Here is a 19,084-nt window from a genome sequence, read left to right as displayed (position 1 = left end):
GAGGGGAAAGAGAATGCGGGAGAAAATTAATGAGGATGGTTAAGAACGTTAGGGAAGCCAGAGAAGAGAAGGAGGAAATGAGAGAGAGAGAGAGAGAGAGAGAGAGAGAGAGAGAGTAGTAAAACATCTTAAGCGAAGGCAGTAAGGAGGGATAATAGGACGAGGAGGGAGGGGAGTGGGGAGGAGGTGAGAGATAAAGGAGAGATTAGGAGGTGGAGAGGAGGATGAAAGGAGTCTGAAGAGGAGGAGGAGGAGGAAATGGGAAGAAGGAGAGAAGTAAGGAGGAGGTAAGATATGAGGGAAAGATTTTGTGGGCAAGAGAGAAAGATGAAAGCTGTTTGAGGCGTAGGAGCAAAAAGATGATGAGATGGAGGACGACTATTGAATGAAAGAGAGGGAGGGAGAGTGGAGAGGAGGTGGGGAAATAGAGACGGACTGAAGGAAAAGGGGGGGAGGAGTATAAGAGGAGGCAGGAGGAAGAGATGAAGACATGAGAGGGAATGAGGAAGAGGGAATGCAAAGGGGAGAAATTAAGGGGAAGAAAAGAGGAAAATGGAAGAGGTGAGGGGATACGATGACGGTAGACTTAGTAGGGAATGAAGAGGAGGAGGAGGAGGAGGACGTGTAGAAGTAAAAGATGAAGGGAGGGGGGAGGAAAGAGGAAGAAGAAAGGAGGTAGAGCGAAGAGATAGGTGCAAAAATTTGAATGAAGTGAGAGCGGTGGTCGGCTCCCTTCTTCACGCCCTTGTAACCTTCAGAAAGTTCAGAGCACAGAAAGTCACACCAAAATAGCATAGAATCATCTTGTCGGTACATTAAATACAATAGTTAAAAAGTCTAACATCCTGAAAACTTATGTACATGTAGTTTGTTACCTGTGAGTGATTATTAATGTTTCCTTGCCTGTAAAGTTTAATATTGTTACCTGTGAGTATTTGTTAGTGTTATCTAGGAGAAGTTTCTTACCAATATTTTGTTACCTGCGAGTAGTTATTAATACATTGTTACATGTGAATATTTTTTTACTAACATTTTATGCATCTAAGTAATGTGTTATTAATCCTTTGTCACCTGTGAGTAGCTCATTACTAACAATTTATTACCTGTGAGCAGTTTATATTATTTTACCTGCAAGTATTCTGTTGGACATTAAAAAACAAAAACTTAGTAGACTCTTACCTATACTGTTACCTGTACGTTGTTTGTTACCTGTACGTAGTTTGTTACCTGAGTATTTCGTTACCTGTGAGTAGTGCAGTGATGGCAGCCAGTAGCACAGACAACACCACGCCCCCTCCCGCCCAGTCCATAGCCGCCACGCCCACACACATGTACCCGCCCACGCCCGTCACACCGCCCACACCTGCACCAGAGAGGAAGGTAAAAAGGTAATTCCCAATCCCATATTACCTTTTTTGATGAGTAGGGGCCCGGGGTTAGATTCAGGAGTCCAGTATATTAAAGGGTAGATAACGACCCTGACATGAAGGGGTAGATAACGACCCTGCCATTAAGGGGTAGATAACGACCCTGACATTAAGGGGTAGATAACGACCCTGCCATTAAGGGGTAGATAACGACCCTGACATTAAGGGGTAGATAACGACCCTGCCATTAAGGGGTAGATAACGACCCTGACATTAAGGGGTAGATAACGACCCTGACATTAAGGGGTAGATAACGACCCTGACATTAAGGGGTAGATAACGACCCTGACATTAAGGGGTAGATAACGACCCTGAAATTAAGGGGTAGATAACGACCCTGACATTAAGGGGTAGATAACGACCCTGACAGTAAGGGGTAGATAACGACCCTGACAGTAAGGGGTAGATAACGACCCGGACATTAAGGGGTAGACAACGAACGACCTGCTTCCCTGGGTGACATAAATGGGATGGCAAAAAAAAACAAAAAAATCTCCATATCACCTCGTCCGCCGTCAGGGTCTCCTCTCTTCACCTCACACTCCCGTCTCTCACACACGTCCCCACCCCATCTAGAGAAACAGCAGAACATTAAAACACAAACGTGATTCCGAAGTGTTATGGCCTGGGGTGAACAATGTTATCATGAAAGCTTACTCTGCTGTTCTAGTTACTTAACCTCGAGCATTACCTTCTACAATTTATCCTGGAAGTTAAATGATGAATGAACAACTAAGGGACTACCAGGCTTCTACTCTTGATATTGTGTTGTTACTGAATGTAATTTCTCCAGACGTAATTCTCTCTCTCTGTCTCTCTCTCTCTCTCTCTCTCTCTCTCTCTCTCTCTCTCATACAGAAAGCCAGTGATAGATTTCTGCCTAGCGATGTAAACTGTATACCTCCACACATATCATTCAATCTAACATCCATCCATCCACCAATCATTTAAAAAACAATCCATTTCTATTATTCATCTAGCTAAGCCTGAAATCGCATCCTATAAGTGTGGCCCCGACAAAGCCCCTGCAGGAATATCCGTGTAAACAATGCTAATTCCATTCCTGCCTCTTTATATTTAAAACACTGGCTATCCAATTTTGCTGCCTACGTTTGTATTCAATTTAACTCGCCTAACTATCCATGCCAGTGCTAGTTTTCCTAAACATTTGTTTCGTTCCCGTACATACATTTTGTGTGTGTGTGTGTGTGTGTGTGTGTGTGTTTGTATTTACGCCACAGTCTGGTCACACTTGCTTCATGTTTTTCATCCATTTTTTTTCTTTTTTCTCCTTTAAGGAAAGTGCGACTATCGGCTCTTGCAGAGCTCTGAGCAATTTTCGAATGAAATACTAAGCTGCTCAGCTTGAAATTTTGAGCTGATTTAACATGTCTGGTGCTGCGACAAAAGACGCATCAGCTGACTATTTGGCGATTCTTAATTTCAGCCATAGGGAGGTATTTTAGCGACTTTTGTGAAATACAACGTTCCTCAGCATGAAATTTTTAGCTGATATATAATTTCAGTTGTTGCATCAGTTGATGCTTAGTTTCGCCGCAGGTCTATGAAGATAGTCTCTTCTTGTTGCCTGCATGTCTGTATTAATCTACAAATATTTGTTCCTGCTCACTTTTTCTACACACTGGTAATATACAAGGTGTCTTTCGAAATATGTTGGAAACATCAGAAGGACTACTACTACTACTATTACTACTACTACTACTACCACCACCACCACCACCACCACAACAACGATCAGTCTATCTATTTATCTACCTATCTACTCGTCTATGCAATTCCGTACCTTGTCTTTTTTTTTTTTCGGTGCATTTCATTTTTCATTTCATTCAAGCTTGTTGGTGTACTCTCTTTATTCGCACCGACATCTGTTCCCGGTAATTCCCACTTCTGATGCATAAGTTCTCAGCTAATCTATTCGTACCTCTTCAAGTCAATTCCACATCTTGAGCCACTCTTCTGTGTACTCAATTTATCATCCTCGCAAAACTTTAAATGGAAAGGAAAGGAAGTCGTAGTGGGGCGGAGGCAGAGGGCGCCGCGGGTTACGCCCCCCTGCCGGCCAAAATAATCAAGGGTCTTCATTTCGAGTCCCAGGCAAAAGTCCGGGCAAGTCAGATGAACTCCCGCCGGACTGCAGGAGACTTTATCAGGCGGAGGAGGAGGAGGAAGATTTTGAGGCGCTTGCTAGATGACTTGAGAGAGTTGGGAGCATCCGTTCTCAGTGAATTATTTTACATTTTTCAACATTATATATCGCACTGTAGTTAGATTTGATAGACTTAGAGATAGATAGATACAGATAGATATAAACAGATAGATAGGCAGCATGCAAAAGAATGTTAAGGCCCGTTGAGAAAAATGATGTGAAAAAATTGTCAGTGAGAGAGAGAGAGAGAGAGAGAGAGAGAGAGAGAGAGAGAGACAGAGAGAGAGAGAGAGAGAGAGACAGAGAGAGAGAGAGAGAGAGAGACAGAGAGAGAGAGAGAGAGAGAGACAGAGAGAGAGAGAGAGAGAGACAGAGAGAGAGAGAATAAAGTTAGCCTGGGTGTTGCTCGAGGGTAGGCGAGAGCGAGAGGCTGAAAGACTAAAGAGAAAAAGAGAGTGAGTGATGTGTGAGCGAGAGCAATTAAAAAAAGGCCAGGGTGAGAGACGCGAGAGAGAAAAAAAAAGCAAGTGGTATGTGAGAGAATCAGGAAAAAGAGAGAGAGAGAAAAAAAATATATATATATATAGGCTTGAATAGAATGGCGGGAAGTGAGCCAGGCTGACTGAATGACATGGATAGGTGATGAGAGAGAGAGAGAGAGAGAGAGAGAGAGAGAGAGAGAGAGAGAGGGGGAGAGTTACATTGCTCAGTTCCTCCCAACAGGCTTAACATTCCACAGAGAAATGCTCTTCACAAAGTATATGAGACAGATACCTTTCCTTAAACTCCTAAATTAATCTCATCAAAATTACATATAACCTTCATAAACCCCTTCAAGACAAGAGATCTGCCTTAAGATGGATATAATCATTTTCAGTTCATTCACTTCAACTAGGAGGAGATGTTCGTCCTTCCGTAGCTCATTTCACGCAGCTCAGTGGCAGACTAAGAAATGCTACGGCTCAACATCCTTTCCATGGCACTTCTTCGCGATCAGCATTATAATTTAGCGTTAATATATGGCTACAGTTACACAATGAGTAGAGAAAGATGGAAATTTTACGTCAATATACAGCTAACTGACAATAACAGCAAATACTAAAAGCTTACACGTCAGCTTACAGAAGAGGGTAAGGAATTTCGCCTCCTTCCCCTCTCCTTGGTTTGCATATCTGGACGACCCATATACCAGGATTATAATGCAGACAGCCATCACGCCCACACGTCTGAGAGTAAACACAGTAGGGACGATGACTTGCCGTTAGCAGTGTGTGTGTGAGAAGAGGAGCGAGGGGAAGGAGCGAGGAAAGGAGAGAAGAGGAGAGGGGAAGAGGCGAGGAAAGGAGGGGAGGATCAGAATCGTACGCCGGGATATATCAAATAAACATACATCCCTGTCACACCACAAATTACTACACCTGAAGCTCACCACACAGTCATTCCACACACTACTAAATCACGCTGCCACACCACACACTGGCACATTTCATACTGGCATACTTCACACTTCACACTGCCACAAATGAAATCCACTTTGCCGTCACACCGCACTCAATACAAACACTTCACACTGCCGCACCACACCACACCATCACAAGTCACAGCGCACACACACACACACACACACACACACACACACACACACACACACACCACACCTATTCTCTGGTGAACAAAAACTTTACAACCACCCTGTACACCTGAAACAGAGGATGCAGTGAAGTGTGAGAGACAGATTTATTGTACATACCACGCGGGGTCAGTGAGATGGGGTGGCGAAAAAAAAATGTGTGTGTGTGTGTGTGTGTGTGTGTGTGTGTGTGTGTGTGTGTGTGTGTGTGTGTGTGTGTGTGTGTGTGTGTGTGTGTGTGTGTGTGTGTGTGTGTGTGTGTGTGTGTGTGTGTGTGTGTGTGTGTGTGTGTGTGTGTGGTCATCCTCCTTTACAACACGAGCCGGAACTAGCCATAACCATACCATAAGCCGAACAAAGCCTAGTAAACTATCTGGAGAGAGAGAGAGAGAGAGAGAGAGAGAGAGACAGACAGAGAGACAGACAGACAGACAGAGAAGAGACTGCCTTTGAGTAAGTGGAATATACAGTGATTATTAATATCAAACGAAAGAAAACTGATGAATTATTATAAACACCTGACGTGGAAGGGATACCTAGGCAACAGTGAAAGGATGTGTCTCAGTAAGTGTAAGTGAACGTGAATAACAGTGAAACGGTGAAGGTGAATATACATAATGGTGTAACTGGGTGAATGTGCAGTGAAAGTGAATGTACACAGCAGTTTAAATGAATGTGACCAAGTATATAAGTGAGAATGAATGACCAGGAGTGTAGGAACAAGAGTGCATAAAGGTGAGACAGTGAGGGTGAATGTGATTAACGATGCTAGTGAATGTGAATGTGAATGAAAGTGTAAAAGAGGAAAATGGGAACACCTAAGCAACAAATGGATGGAATTAACAATATAAGTGAAAGTGAATGTGAATAACAGTGCAAGAGTGAAAGTGAAGGATATGTAAACGCATCAGTGAATGACAATAACAGGGTAGCATGAATAAATGTGAAGAAGTGCGTGGAGCTAATGTGAGTAGGACATAACAAAGCGTGCGTGGGTGAAAGTGAACGTGAATAACAATGTGGCAGTAAACGCGAATGAAGGTGAATGTGAATAAAAGTGAAAAAATGAGTGAATGTGAATAAGTGAACTAGAATAGGAATGAAGGTGTTTGAGAATAAGGGCGAAAGTGAACGCAAATGCATGGGAAAACGAATAATTGTGAAACAGAATGAGAATGAGTGAAAGTGAGGAAGGTGTAACAGTGAATGTGAATGTGAATGAATGAACGTGAAAAAGAATGAACAAGCAACGGTTTAAGAGTGAAGATGAAGGTGAATGAGAGCAAAAGTGAGTGTGAATAAGGGTGTGTAAGCGTGAATAAGTGTGTAAGCGTGAATAAGAGTGAATGTGAATAGGGGTGTGAGTGAATGTGTAGGTGCAAAGGCCATTAATTCTTCCCGGGATAGCATTAATGTCAGGGGGAACGGGCTCACTTCTCAACACACCTGCGAACGCATCCCTCACTCTCACCCCCCCCCTCTCTCTCTCTCTCACACACACACACACACACACACACACGCGCGCGCGCTTCATTTTCAGACACTCCTTCTCTCAATGACACTTTTCCCTCACTCTAACCCTTTCTATTGACACTCTCATCACCTCATTCTTAAAAGCTCTCACTCTCACCGTCACTTACACAATTAATTCTCTCTCTCTCTCTCTCGTAATTATTGTCTAGCTTTTTAACTTTCCTTACTTCATAACAACAACACTCCACCTCTCTGTATACATACGGAGAGAGAGAGAGAGAGAGAGAGAGAGAGAGAGAGAGAGAGAGAGAGAGAGAGAGAGAGAGAGAGAGGTCAATTACTACAGACATAACTACCTACTGAAATAGCTTCCAGTAAAACACGAGGCGGAGAAAATTAAACCCACACACACAGGCCACTAGTATAGCTGGGAATTCTTTTAGCAGGTGTGTGTGTGTGTGTGTGTGTGTGTGTGTGTGTGTGTGTGTGTGTGTGTGTGTGTGTGTGTGTGTTACTACTACTACTGTTTACGGGAGCGCCAGTTTAATGAGCGTGTTAATGCCCTTCCAGCATAGACCATCAATCCTGTCCTGAGTAAAATGGCCAAAAGACAGCGAAAATTAAACTGAACACACCATCGGACAGAAAGGGTTATATTTTGCAACTGGTGGGGTTAGAGTGACTGAATGAAACCCCAGTGCTAGATGGCAAAGATCATGGCAATATGTCACGATTTGAAGGTACAATAAGGAGTAGGGAGGGCACGGCAGAGACTAATCAGAAACAAAGGTGGGGATATTAAATTAGGTGAAGGAAGGACATGGATGGAAGGAATAATGAAGAACTAGCAATGAACTACAATATGGCCATATGGCACTAAGGTTGGAGCTGATGTGGTCTTGGTGTGAAAGTGTTTTAGAAAATGTAAACGTCAACTGGAAGTCCCAAAGCTATTCATGTCGTGAAACCAAATGTCTAACCTGATGGGAGTAGGGGGAAAATATGGAACGAAATAATCACGGAAATATCAAGAAGAGAGGTGGGACTGAAAAGAGGACAATTAAGCACAGGAAGATGGGAGACAAAATGGCCCCCTATGGTTGCCTCTTACGACAAGCAGGGATACTGGGGAAGAATTCTTTGTCCCACTTCCCAGGGGGTGATCACGCTGAATAAAATTGTGTAATGTTAAGAATTAAAAAATGGGCGTCGTGGTATTGGTTAGGGCTGACTCGTATAATTTATCAGAGCCATAATTTCGCCTTCCCTCGTGCAGGATCGGTAATTAAACTTGTAGCCTCCATAAAGTCTATTCGCCCCAGCAATATCTTCTTTGCTTTTATGTTCCCCTTTCCTCAGCACATTATCATCGTCTTTATGTGTACCCCTTTCCTTCCTATTCTCTGACCTATCTTCCCATATTCTCTCTCTCTCTCTCTCTCTCTCTCTCTCTCTCTCACACACACACACACACACACACACACACACATTTCGTATGGCACCCCACCCTCAATATGCATACCACCTTTAACGTTATTTAAACAGAAGCAAAATTACAAGTAAACTATTTCTCATGTTAATTATTCTCTTGCATGTGTTTAATCTAATATCAGGTAACACAAGGAGTTTATTCAATACCTTTAATCATTTCACCATAGCCGTACCATTGGGGACCTGGATGTAAGTGAGATGGTTGTTTCTTATGCTAGGCGAAGGTTTGTGCCTTAGAAAAAACTGTCCTAATGAACCTCGTTGTGTCGAAAAGTATTATTTCTTAAGGTTACCTCGTTTCACAGATTAAAATTAGTGATGATATTAACCTCTTTAATACGAGAATGCACTTTGCCTCTTCCAATTTCCAAGTTATTTTATTTGGCATGGAAGAGTATGTAGTAGTAGTAGACGTTACAACCCCTTGCTCATTTGAACGTGAACCCGGTGGACCGAAGGCTGAAGATGCCATCCTCCAGCAGTCCACCATCCTCCTCTCGGGGAATAGTGAGGAAGTTCCGAGATTTATGGATAACACGGCAGCCAAACAGCTCGGTAATATTGGTGCCACCACATGAAGGCGTCCCGCTCCAGCACTGACAGAGACCGCAATATCACTTACTTATTTGGGCAAGTATCTTCTTATCAAATTTTGTTTTCTAAGTTTTATAATGCAATTCTTCTTTCTCATCAACATCTCACTCATTTTGATGCATTCTCTCTCTCTCTCTCTCTCTCTCTCTCTCTCATACATTTTTCACCCCTTCGAAGTTTTTCATTCAACTGTTCTCCTTATCTCTCCCTTCCAATTATATTCTCATTTATTAGTCTTGCCCTCATTTGCATCTCTCTCTCTCTCTCTCTCTCTCTCTCTCTCTCTCTCTCTCTCTCTCTCTTATCTCCTTTTTTTTTTAATTTCTCTCACTTCCCTCCTCTCATCCATCATCCTCCCCCTATATCTTTCTCGCTCTCTCATATTTTCCTCTGTATCCCCCTTCTCTTCACAGTAAATCCTTTGGCCTTTCCTTACCTCCATATTTCTCTTCTCCTCCTCTTCTTTCCTTCTTTTCTCTGTTTCTTATTCATTCCTCAGATTATTTAATTTTTGACAATTCTTCCGTTCTATTTTCCAGTTATAATAAATCAATCTTTTTCGTCATTAATTCTCTCTCTCTCTCTCTCTCCCTTTTGCATATCTCCCTAAATCCTCTTTTCCTCTCCATCTTCATTTATTTTACCTCCTCCTCTCCATCCCTCTTCCAACTTTCCTCCCCTTATCTCTTGCATCTTCGCTTCTATTCTTCTTCCTCCTTTCAATATTTTCTTCCAGTATCTTCCTTTCCCTTCCTTATTTCTTATTCTTATCCCTAAATTTCGCTCTTAATTTTTTCCATTAATAAAAAATCTTTCATTACTGTCCACATCTCCTTATGAACTATATATTTATCTATCTATCTATCTCTATCTCTCTACCTATCTATCTACCTACATGAACCAAAATAGGGAGGTTTCTTATTCAACTACCATCCATAATTCATCACCTTTCCCTGCTCTACCTCATCACCACTCTCCTCACTTCTCTAAATACAACATATGCCGTATAAACAAATAAGTAAAATATGCATAAACATACCCAATACAATACTTCCCCTTTGACATGCACAACTCCTCCTACACACAGTCGTATCTTCATTCTATACTCATTCTCTCCACATTCTATACTCATTCTATCCTCATTCTATCCACATTCTATCCTCATTCTATCCACATTCTATCCTCATTCTATCCTCATTCTCTCCACATTCTACACTCATTCTATACTCATGCTATCCTCATTCTATCCACATTCTATACTCGTCAGCGCTGTGGAGCCCTGCACTGGACCTAACATTAACTGATACACACGGATTTCTACCCGTCTGTCTATCTATTTACATATTTGTCCATTTATCTATCTACATGGCTAGCTACTGTATACTCATTTTAAACAACAGTCCATCTCTCTCTCTCTCTCTCTCTCTCTCTCTCTCTTTCTCTCTGGTTGTCCCTCCACTTCTCCTCCTCCGTACTCCATCACAGAGACAATTCCTCCTCCATTATCACCTCTCTTTTTCCATCTTCTCCCTCGCACTCCCTCTTGCATACCTGAAGTTTTCTTCCTCCCTCATTTCTTCCGCATACTGTCACTCTCTCTCTCTCTCTCTCTCTCTCTCTCTCCTTTTTTCGTCTTATCAACTCTTCTATCACCCCTTCTTCCTCCTCCTCCTCCTCCTCCTCGTCCATCACTCAGGGACAATTCTTCCTCCTCCTAATTTTACATCTAAATCGTCCAGTCCCGGCTCTTTCGCCAGGCGCAGGTCGGGTGATTCTCTCTCTCTCTCTCTCTCTCTCTCTCTCTCTCTCTCTCTTTCATATTGTCAACACTTTTCCCGCAAATTCTTATTTCCGCAACAATTTTGTGTTCAGCTCGCGTCCTCTACCATTTTCCTTTTTAAGTCGACTGCCTGCGTTCTCTCTTCTCTCTCTCTCTCTCTCTCTCTCACTCACTCACTCACTCACTCACTCACTCTCTCTCTCACTCTCACTCTCTCTCTCACTCACTCACTCACTCACTCACTCACTCACTCACTCACTCTCTCTCTCTCGGGAATTAAATGTCCCCCCACCGTCACTCTTCCCGGCTAATAATTTGTCCGCTCCCGGTCTGCATTTTTACTCTCTCTCTCTCTCTCTCTCTCTCCCTCTCATACAAAAGACGTCACAGTAATGAAGTGGTTAAGGAAAGACTTAAGAGTTTTTCTATTTTCTTTTCAGTGTTTCCTTTTTCTTCTTCTAATCATATTATTATTATTATTACTATTATTATTATTATTATTATTAACTTGCTACAATTATTTTTTATCCCCCTCCTCTTCCCCTTCCTCTTTCCCATTTTCTTTTTCATTATTTTCTTTCACTCAATATTCCTTATCTTAATTCTCTCTCATTCTCCTTTAAGGCCGTCATTTCCCTTCTCTTTTAACTTCAATATCCTCTCTCTCTCTCTCTCTCTCTCTCTCTCTCTCTCTCTCTCAGCAATCTGTCTCCTCCAAATTTAGATTCCAGTCCCTAGCTTCAATTGTCCCCATTCCCCCATCTCTCTCCCTCTCTCTCTCTCTCTCTGGTAAACCATGCAGCCCCATAATGTTATTCCGTAATTACTTTTTTGCTTTTCTCCTTCCTCATCATCACTCTCCCCAGTGATCATCTCTCTCTCTCTCTCTCTCTCTCACACACACACACACACACACACACACACACACACACACACGTTCATCTGTATTCATCTCCTTAACGTCCATCCCTTTTCATGTCTTACGTCTCTCTCTCTCTCTCTCTCTCTCTCTCTCTCTCTCTCTCAGGTCCCTCTCAACCCTTCCTCCACTCCCATGATCCTATTCAGCCGTTAACTCTCTCCCTCAGTCTCCTTCCTTCCTCTATTTCCTCTTCCCTCCCTCTTATCTCCTCTATTCTTCCTCCTTGCTTTTATCATTTTTCCTTCCGCCCTCCAGCCGTATTATTCCGTCATGTTTGCTTTCTCATATCCGCTCACTTCACTTATGCTTCTGTTTCGTAGGGTGTTCCTCATTTTCCTTATTTCCCTTCGCAATATTCCGCAGTGCCCTTGTTCTCATATCCGTTCATTTTACCTAAGTATCTGGTTCTTCTTGTGTCTCATTTCCCTTCCTGGTTTCTTCCTTTCGTACAGTCGCAAAAAATAATAGCATTCGACCTTTATGCTGAAGAATTATGGGACCCTTACTAAATATTCTGAAAAGTCTGTGAAGCTCCGAAGACGACATCACTAGGTTTCGTATGTCACTGCTCACTGTCCTCTTGTTTATCGTTCGGGTGGATCGATATTTATGCCCACAGCTGTACATTATATATATACATTTTTCAGCCATTCTTCCACATCATGTCACTTTGGTATGAAGAGAGAACCTGTATTTTTTTCACAGGAAAAATCATCAGAGAAATTACCAATATGCCGGGAATCGAACCCGGGACTCTCAGGTGAGAGCCAGGCAGCATACCACTACACCACGACCAGGTAAAAGTTAACTCACGTTGTCACAATCTTGTAACCAACGTCCCTCCGCCCCCACTGTGGTATGCTGCCTGGCTCTCACCTGAGAGTCCCGGGTTCGATTCCCGGCATATTGGTAATTTCTCTGATGATTTTTCCTGTGAAAAAAATACAGGTTCTCTCTTCATTCTGACTTGCCGTAAGTGTTTGGGATAGATTAAAAGCATCTACTTGCCCGAGTGCCAGGGGGTTAACTCATCCTCATGATGCCCACAGTGGGGGCGGAGGGACGTTGGTTACAAGATTGTGACAACGTGAGTTAACTTTTACCTGGTCGTGGTGTAGTGGTATGCTGCCTGGCTCTCACCTGAGAGTCCCGGGTTCGATTCCCGGCATATTGGTAATTTCTCTGATCACTTTGGTATTTTCCCTATTCACAAGCAATTCTCAGCTTCCTTTACTCTGTCTCTCTCTCTCCCTCCCTGTCCCTCTCCCTCTCTCTCTCTCATGCTACCTTCCTTCATTATCGTAATTAGGGGTCTTTGGTGTCGGCTCCGCTTTGTTCGCGTTTTGTTATTGTTACCAGTCTCTCCCCCTCTCATCGTTACTCCCTGCGTCTTCCACCGATTGATTATCCTTTCTCGGCCCTTCTCTCCCCCTTCTCTCTCTCTCTCTCTCTCTCTCTCTCTCTCTAATTTACCCATCATTCTTCAACACACTCCATCTCCAAGGTTTTGCCATTGTCCCTGCTTTACACCGGATGAGAGAAAGGCAGAAGTTAAATGGATGGAAATTATCTCAAGCCAGACGATTTTCTTCAGCTGAAGTAAAGCCCAGTAATTAACGGGCTGGACGCTACCTCAAGTAATCCTTCCGCTGTCTTGGGTGTATTTGTGTCAGGATCCCCCTAGACGATTTTCTTCATCTGAGAAAAATCCTAGCAATCAAACAAGCTAAGGGCGAAGGGGTAAGTTTTAGATACCGTTCAGCTAAGAGAAATCATAACCTTTTCACGACCACGACCCATTAAAAAAATATATCTGTTTTATCCCTAGACTGCTGTATGCAGCTTAGAGATTTTTCGAAGTGGGTAGGTTAGATAAAAGCTTCATTAACAACTTCATCACTAAAAAATCCTCTGAAGATGAATAAAAAAAAACCGTCTGGTGGTGCCTTCAAATATAAATGAAAAAGATGAAAAGGCTAATAGAAAGGGTAACAGTCTATGGATTTAGCCTCCCCTCCATCTGTCAAACCATAAGTAGCCATTCTTTCTCTTGCTTAAGCCTTCATTCTCCTTCCCCTTCCTCCTCCCACACACTCGACTCATTAATCATCTCCGCTAGACTGGCAGACGCGAAGTGGTGACGGTGAGGGATGGGTCTGTCAGTGGGATGCCGCTGGGAGATAATACCTAACTCTAGGGGGTGATTATCGGCCTTAGAGGGGAATTAAGTAAGGGGGAGGAGGTGGGGCTGAAGAGGGAGGGAGTTTATGGGTATTAGATGACGATGAAGTTTGTATAAAGTGCCACATTATCAAGGAAGGTAGGAGGGAAGGGAAGCTTATACAGGAGGATGACTGAAAAAGGAAAGAAGAAAGGAAAGACGGAAGGAAGGACGGGAATCGAGGAAGAGGATGTGGCGTTGAAACGGGAGTTAATTTAATGGTACTGGGGGAGAGGATGGTGTTTGTATAAGAAGGGCAAGGAGAGAAAGAGAGAGAGAGAGAGAGAGAGAGAGAGAGAGAGGAGACAGATTTACAGAATGAAGAATGAATGAACAAAGGAAGGAAGGAAGGAAGGAAGGAAGGAAGGATTGAGTTTAAGGAAGTGAATGTGGTACTGAAGAGGGTGTGAATCTTGAGGCAGCAGAAGAAAGGATGGAGTATTAATTATTTCGTAAAGGACCATATGACTCAAGGAGAGATTCAGAAATGAGTAAGAAAGATGAAGGAGCATGAGAAGACAAGATACGCAGAATGAAGGGGAAATGGGGTCAAAGCTGGAGTGAATATATTGGTATCAGAGAAATGGAAGGACCAGAATCGCAAGAGGGGTTAGGATTCAAGGAGAGGTTTATACCGAAGGGAGGAAGACAATGGGTGCGTTAAGGAAGGAAGATAATGAGTGAGATAAGGAAGGAAGGAAGGAAGGAAGGAGGGTAAATGTTGAGGGAGTAAATGTGGACAGAATGAATTTATTGGTATTAAAAAGAGGAAGAAGCCTCGTCGCCAAGGACGGAAGGAAGGCAGGAAGGAAGGAAAGAAGGATGGGAGGGAGGGACGAAGGGAGGATACAAGAGAGGCTGGGAGGATGGAAGAAAGGATATTAATTAGAAAGAGGATGATACGAAGTTAAAGCTGAGGTATGAGTGGATTAGCATTAGAAGATGATGGATTGAGTACAGAGTCAGTTCGTCAGGGAGGCTTGAATTGAATGAGGAAAATAAAGGAATGCAGGAATGAATGAAGGACGGAAGGAAAAATTAATGTCAATAAAGGAAGGCAGGAAGGAAGGACGAGAGGTGATGGAAAATGACAAGCGGATCTTAGCTTAAACAAACATGGATTATAAGTGCGGTGCAAGAGGAAGGGATGGAAAGGCGAACCATAAGGCGATTACTGAGAGATGAGCTAATGCGGGGAGGTGAGTCGCTGGGCGGGTTGTGGAAGGATGTGTTAGGCAGGAAAAGGCCAAGAAATAGTGAAGCGAAAAGAGGGACGCCTTAGAGAGAGAGGGTGTTGTTTGCCCATGCTCATTTGGACTTAAACCCTGTGAGCTGTAGGGTGATATTGCTTATTTTAGTGTCCACCATCCTCCTTTTGGGGGGATAGGAAGTTAAGGGACATTTATATAACTAGGCAACTCCGTCTTCTAGCAATATCGGTGCTACCATGCAAAGGCGTCTGAGGAGAAGGGTTCCAAGTCAATATAAGCCGCCGTGGTTTACTGGGTGTGAGTGTATGCTATCGACTGCGAGGTAGAACATTCTATTTCATCCAAGAGACACTGGCTGACGTCAGATTGGGCATTCGGTCGCAAAGTCAACACACCCCAAGTAAAGTCTTCACCTATCATCATCATCATCATCATCATCATCATCATTATGTATGTTCAACAATTATTATGACACGTGAGGAAAATCTGTGCAACCGCGAGAAGAATATTCCGCATTACATAGAAATATAATTCAGGGACTAGTATCCAAACAGCAGTCAGTAACATTCACCGGTTCCCATTCTGTTCCTGTTATTATGGTGAACACAGCTAGGCTCAGGAATCAATAGGTGTAAACGAGCGTGAGTTAGAATGGCCTTGGGCATGTTATCAGATCTCCAGGTAACAGATCTCCACCCATTTACACCTGAATAATCTGGGAGGGAACTGACAACCCATTTAACCACTTCACTCCGGTACTGAAGGTGGAGGGAAGTACTATCTTATCTCTATCCCTACTCAGTAAAGATCATTCCTATCAACACACCGTCTCTCCTAATAACTCCACGAAGGGCAGGAGAATAGGCAAGGAATATGGATAATGGAAAACTACCCTATTTCTCCAAACTGTTGTCCCTACTCAGTAACGACACCTCCGCCTAAGACACCATTCTCCTGCACGAGTAAACAACCGGATGTTTTGTGTTGAAGCATCTGTGGTCTTTTGAGTCAGGCCGAGACCAGCAGACCTCTTACAAATTTTGGTGGAGGGACAGTTCTACCTGCAGACAGTGTAGGCGTGACACTGGACAACACCAAAAAAGGAAACTCAATACCTGTGCACCGAAAGACTGTATGTGAGTTAGAAATCAACTATACCCCGTGGGTGTAACATTTAAGCTTTCAATAACGCATCCAGTAACAATACGGAGTCTTTAACATCAACCTGAAATCCTGAGGTATATCATAAGGCTCACATCTCACGCTCCCTTATCATCTTGGGAGAAAGAATGACATTAGAACAACCAAGGAAGATGGATGGACGAAAGAGGAGGACGAAGAGGGAGAGGAAATGGTGCAGAGGGAGCAAGGAAGAAAAACTGGAGGAGGAGGAGCAGGGAGAAAAACTGGAGAGAAAGATATAGATGATGAAGAAAAAGGAACAAGGATGAGAGAGAGCAACAGGAGAAGGAATAAGAGCAAGGAGAAAAAAATACAGGAGGAGGAGGAGAAGGAACAGGAGGAGCAGGAGGAGGAGCAGGAGGAGGAGCAGGAGGAGAAGGAGGAGCAGGAGAAGGAGGAGGAGGAGGAGGAGGAGGAGGAGAGAGAAATTGGAGAGAGAGTGGGTCAGTGATTGTGGAAGTGAATTAGCGAGGATAAATTGCATAACAGGCGGGACTCAAAGGCAGTGGGATAGATTCAATCTGTGCTTAGCAAGGGAACACACGCCGTCCCACAATGGAGCCTCGGGGGGGGAGAGAGAGAGAGAGAGAGAGAGAGAGAGAGAGAGAGAGAAGGGGGGGAATATAGGTAGGTCTACAGCCGCCAAAGAAAATGGACATACGAAGGAAGACCAAAGGAAGAAGGCAATGGAGGAGTGTACGTATCATCATCATCATCATCATCATCATCATCATCATCATCACTAGAAGAGGGAGTGGATGTGACGAAGGGTGTCTTGTGGGAATGAGGACGAAAAAACAGCTTTAGGATGAAGAGGGGCCTGGAGTAAGAAAGGAATTGGAGTGGTGATGATAGAGAGATCTGGATGGAGTGGGCTTTGAGGGTAGGTTTATGAGAGAGAGAGAGAGAGAGAGAGAATCACGGTTACACAAACTATACACACCTTACGGTCCTTATGACGTTACATGACAAACACAGTAAACTCACAAGGGATAAATACTAGACGAAGGAGCATTAGATGTACCGCTGTTTGTTCTCCTTCCCCAAACCCTACAGAACCTACAGACCGCACAACGTCAAGACACCTTTGCAACAACCTCAGTGGCAGTTGCTAGTTCCTCGTCCACCCCACTCCCGTCCCGCCTTACATCACATAAACATCATTTTTAGCCCTTCACTACGACGGCGTTCTCTAATTAGCAAAATAGAGAATAGTTTATCGGCTGTCAGAATTTAAAAAAATAAATGATCTCTTAGGACTGAATGGTTAAATCTGAAACTGTTCCATAGCGGAGGCAGGTCTGACGCAGAAGCTAAAAAAAAATAAATAAAAAATGGCAAAAACTACATTATTAAAAAAAACATGAGGATTTTACAGCACTGAATCAACTGACCTCTTACGTGAAGCTTTGTCCCCCCCCCTCAAAAAAAAAAAAAAAAAGTAGAGTGTTTCGTTTTTCATCGCATGGTATATTGCAGAGGAAAGGTATTAGCAACGTTACTCAGCACTGCAATACTACAATATAACTTTGCCTACGTCCTTGCGAATGACAGGAAACCAAAACAGCACTGCACACCTCAAATGCGGTCTGACAAGTTTTTCACGTTTCGAGCCAATGTTTATATATTTAAAGGTGGACTCTGTATTGAGAGAGAGAGAGAGAGAGAGAGAGAGAGAGAGAGCACGACAGACTGCAAGAGGAGGGCGCCCGAGAGACCAGCGAAAAAGGAATGCATATCAGAAAGAAAGCAGAAGTCCCGTAAAGGCACTGAGAGCGGAATAAAATATAACGAAGCTCTCCCACAAAAGGAAAAAAAAAAAACTGGAAAAACTTGAGGGCTGACGAGAGAGGAGATGAAAGAGAAGGCTGTGAATGAGAGAGAGAGAGAGAGAGAGAGAGAGAGAGAGAGAGAGAGAGTATGACGAAATTTCCCTCGCAGATCTATAATGAGAGAGATTTTCTGTTCTCAACCTTCTGCTTTCAAGAATAAACCGGATTTCCCTTTGATGTGAGGAGTTTGGGGATGCTGCGTGGGTGAAGGTGGGGCTGTGGGAGAGTAAGGGTAGGGGTGTGAGTGTGGGAGTTGGGGGTGAGAGGAGGGGGTGAGGGTGGGAATATGGGTGGGTTGGTTAGGGGTGTGAAGAAGGGGGTGTAGGTGGGAATGAGGGTGAGTTGGGTGGGGCTAGGGGATGAGAATAAGAGTGGGTATAAGAATTGGGGTGGGTTGGGGTAAGGGTGGGGGCAAGAGTAGCGTGGGAATAAGAGTGTGGTAGTGGGGATGTGGGTGGGAAGGACCGGCTATGTAAAAATTATTGAGATGAAAGGAGAGAGAGAGAGAGAGAGAGAGAGAGAATATGTGTGTGTGTGTGTGTGTGTGTGTGTGTGTGTGTGTGTGTGTGTGTGTGTGTGTGTGTGTGTGTGTGTGTGTGTGTGTGTGTGTGTGTGTGTGTGTGTGTGTGTGTGTGTGTGTGTGTGCGCGCACTTAAAGATGCTGGAGGAGCCTCGTCATTTCTCATGTTGATGGGATATAAAATTTAATTACTTTATATTATACCTGGAAAACTTGACAGCTTCGCCAGACGTGCTCTTAATTTTGACACTCTTACTAACATAAATCTGAAACTAGAGAGCCTCGTGAAACGTTCTCTCTTAATTCTGAAACTCTTACCATTTTATCTCAGAAACTTTAAAGCTTCTTGAAACGCGCTCTCAATTTTGAAACTTATCATAGTTGGCTTAGTTTCTCTAGGCAGAATTATGTGTCCCTTTGCTGTTTATTTCCCGACGATTAGTCGCAGAATAAGACAATACAGTGGATCTACTCTTCATCTTTTCATAGCACTTCTTCGTGTCTAGCACCATATTCTAGTATCACTCTCTTGTTACACCTGACAATTATGATGGGGAGATGGCAATTTTACGCCTAGTTAAGTTAATTCTAGAGTTATCAGAGACGCAACAGAGACAATCTTTATCCCTTTGAC

General features: G+C 43.3%; 1 protein-coding gene across 1 annotated transcript in view; it reads right to left on the bottom strand.

Moving 5' to 3' along the window:
• Window positions 1–19,084, bottom strand: part of LOC145408017 (branched-chain amino acid permease BcaP-like) — a 60,512-nt gene that overhangs the window by 26,575 nt on the left and 14,853 nt on the right. Inside the window, exon 2 of the mRNA XM_080278818.1 lies at window positions 1,244–1,363. Coding sequence (XP_080134944.1) covers window positions 1,244–1,363 — 120 coding nt within the window. The remainder of the gene's footprint in view (window positions 1–1,243; window positions 1,364–19,084) is intronic.

Source organism: Coenobita brevimanus, chromosome 75, assembly GCF_032717465.1.
Source record: "Coenobita brevimanus isolate Jiangsu-jjx chromosome 75, ASM3271746v2, whole genome shotgun sequence".
NCBI classification, from domain to species: domain Eukaryota; kingdom Metazoa; phylum Arthropoda; class Malacostraca; order Decapoda; family Coenobitidae; genus Coenobita; species Coenobita brevimanus.
The sequence above is the reverse complement of the archived record's forward strand: the minus strand, read 5'-3'. Positions and strand labels throughout refer to the sequence as shown.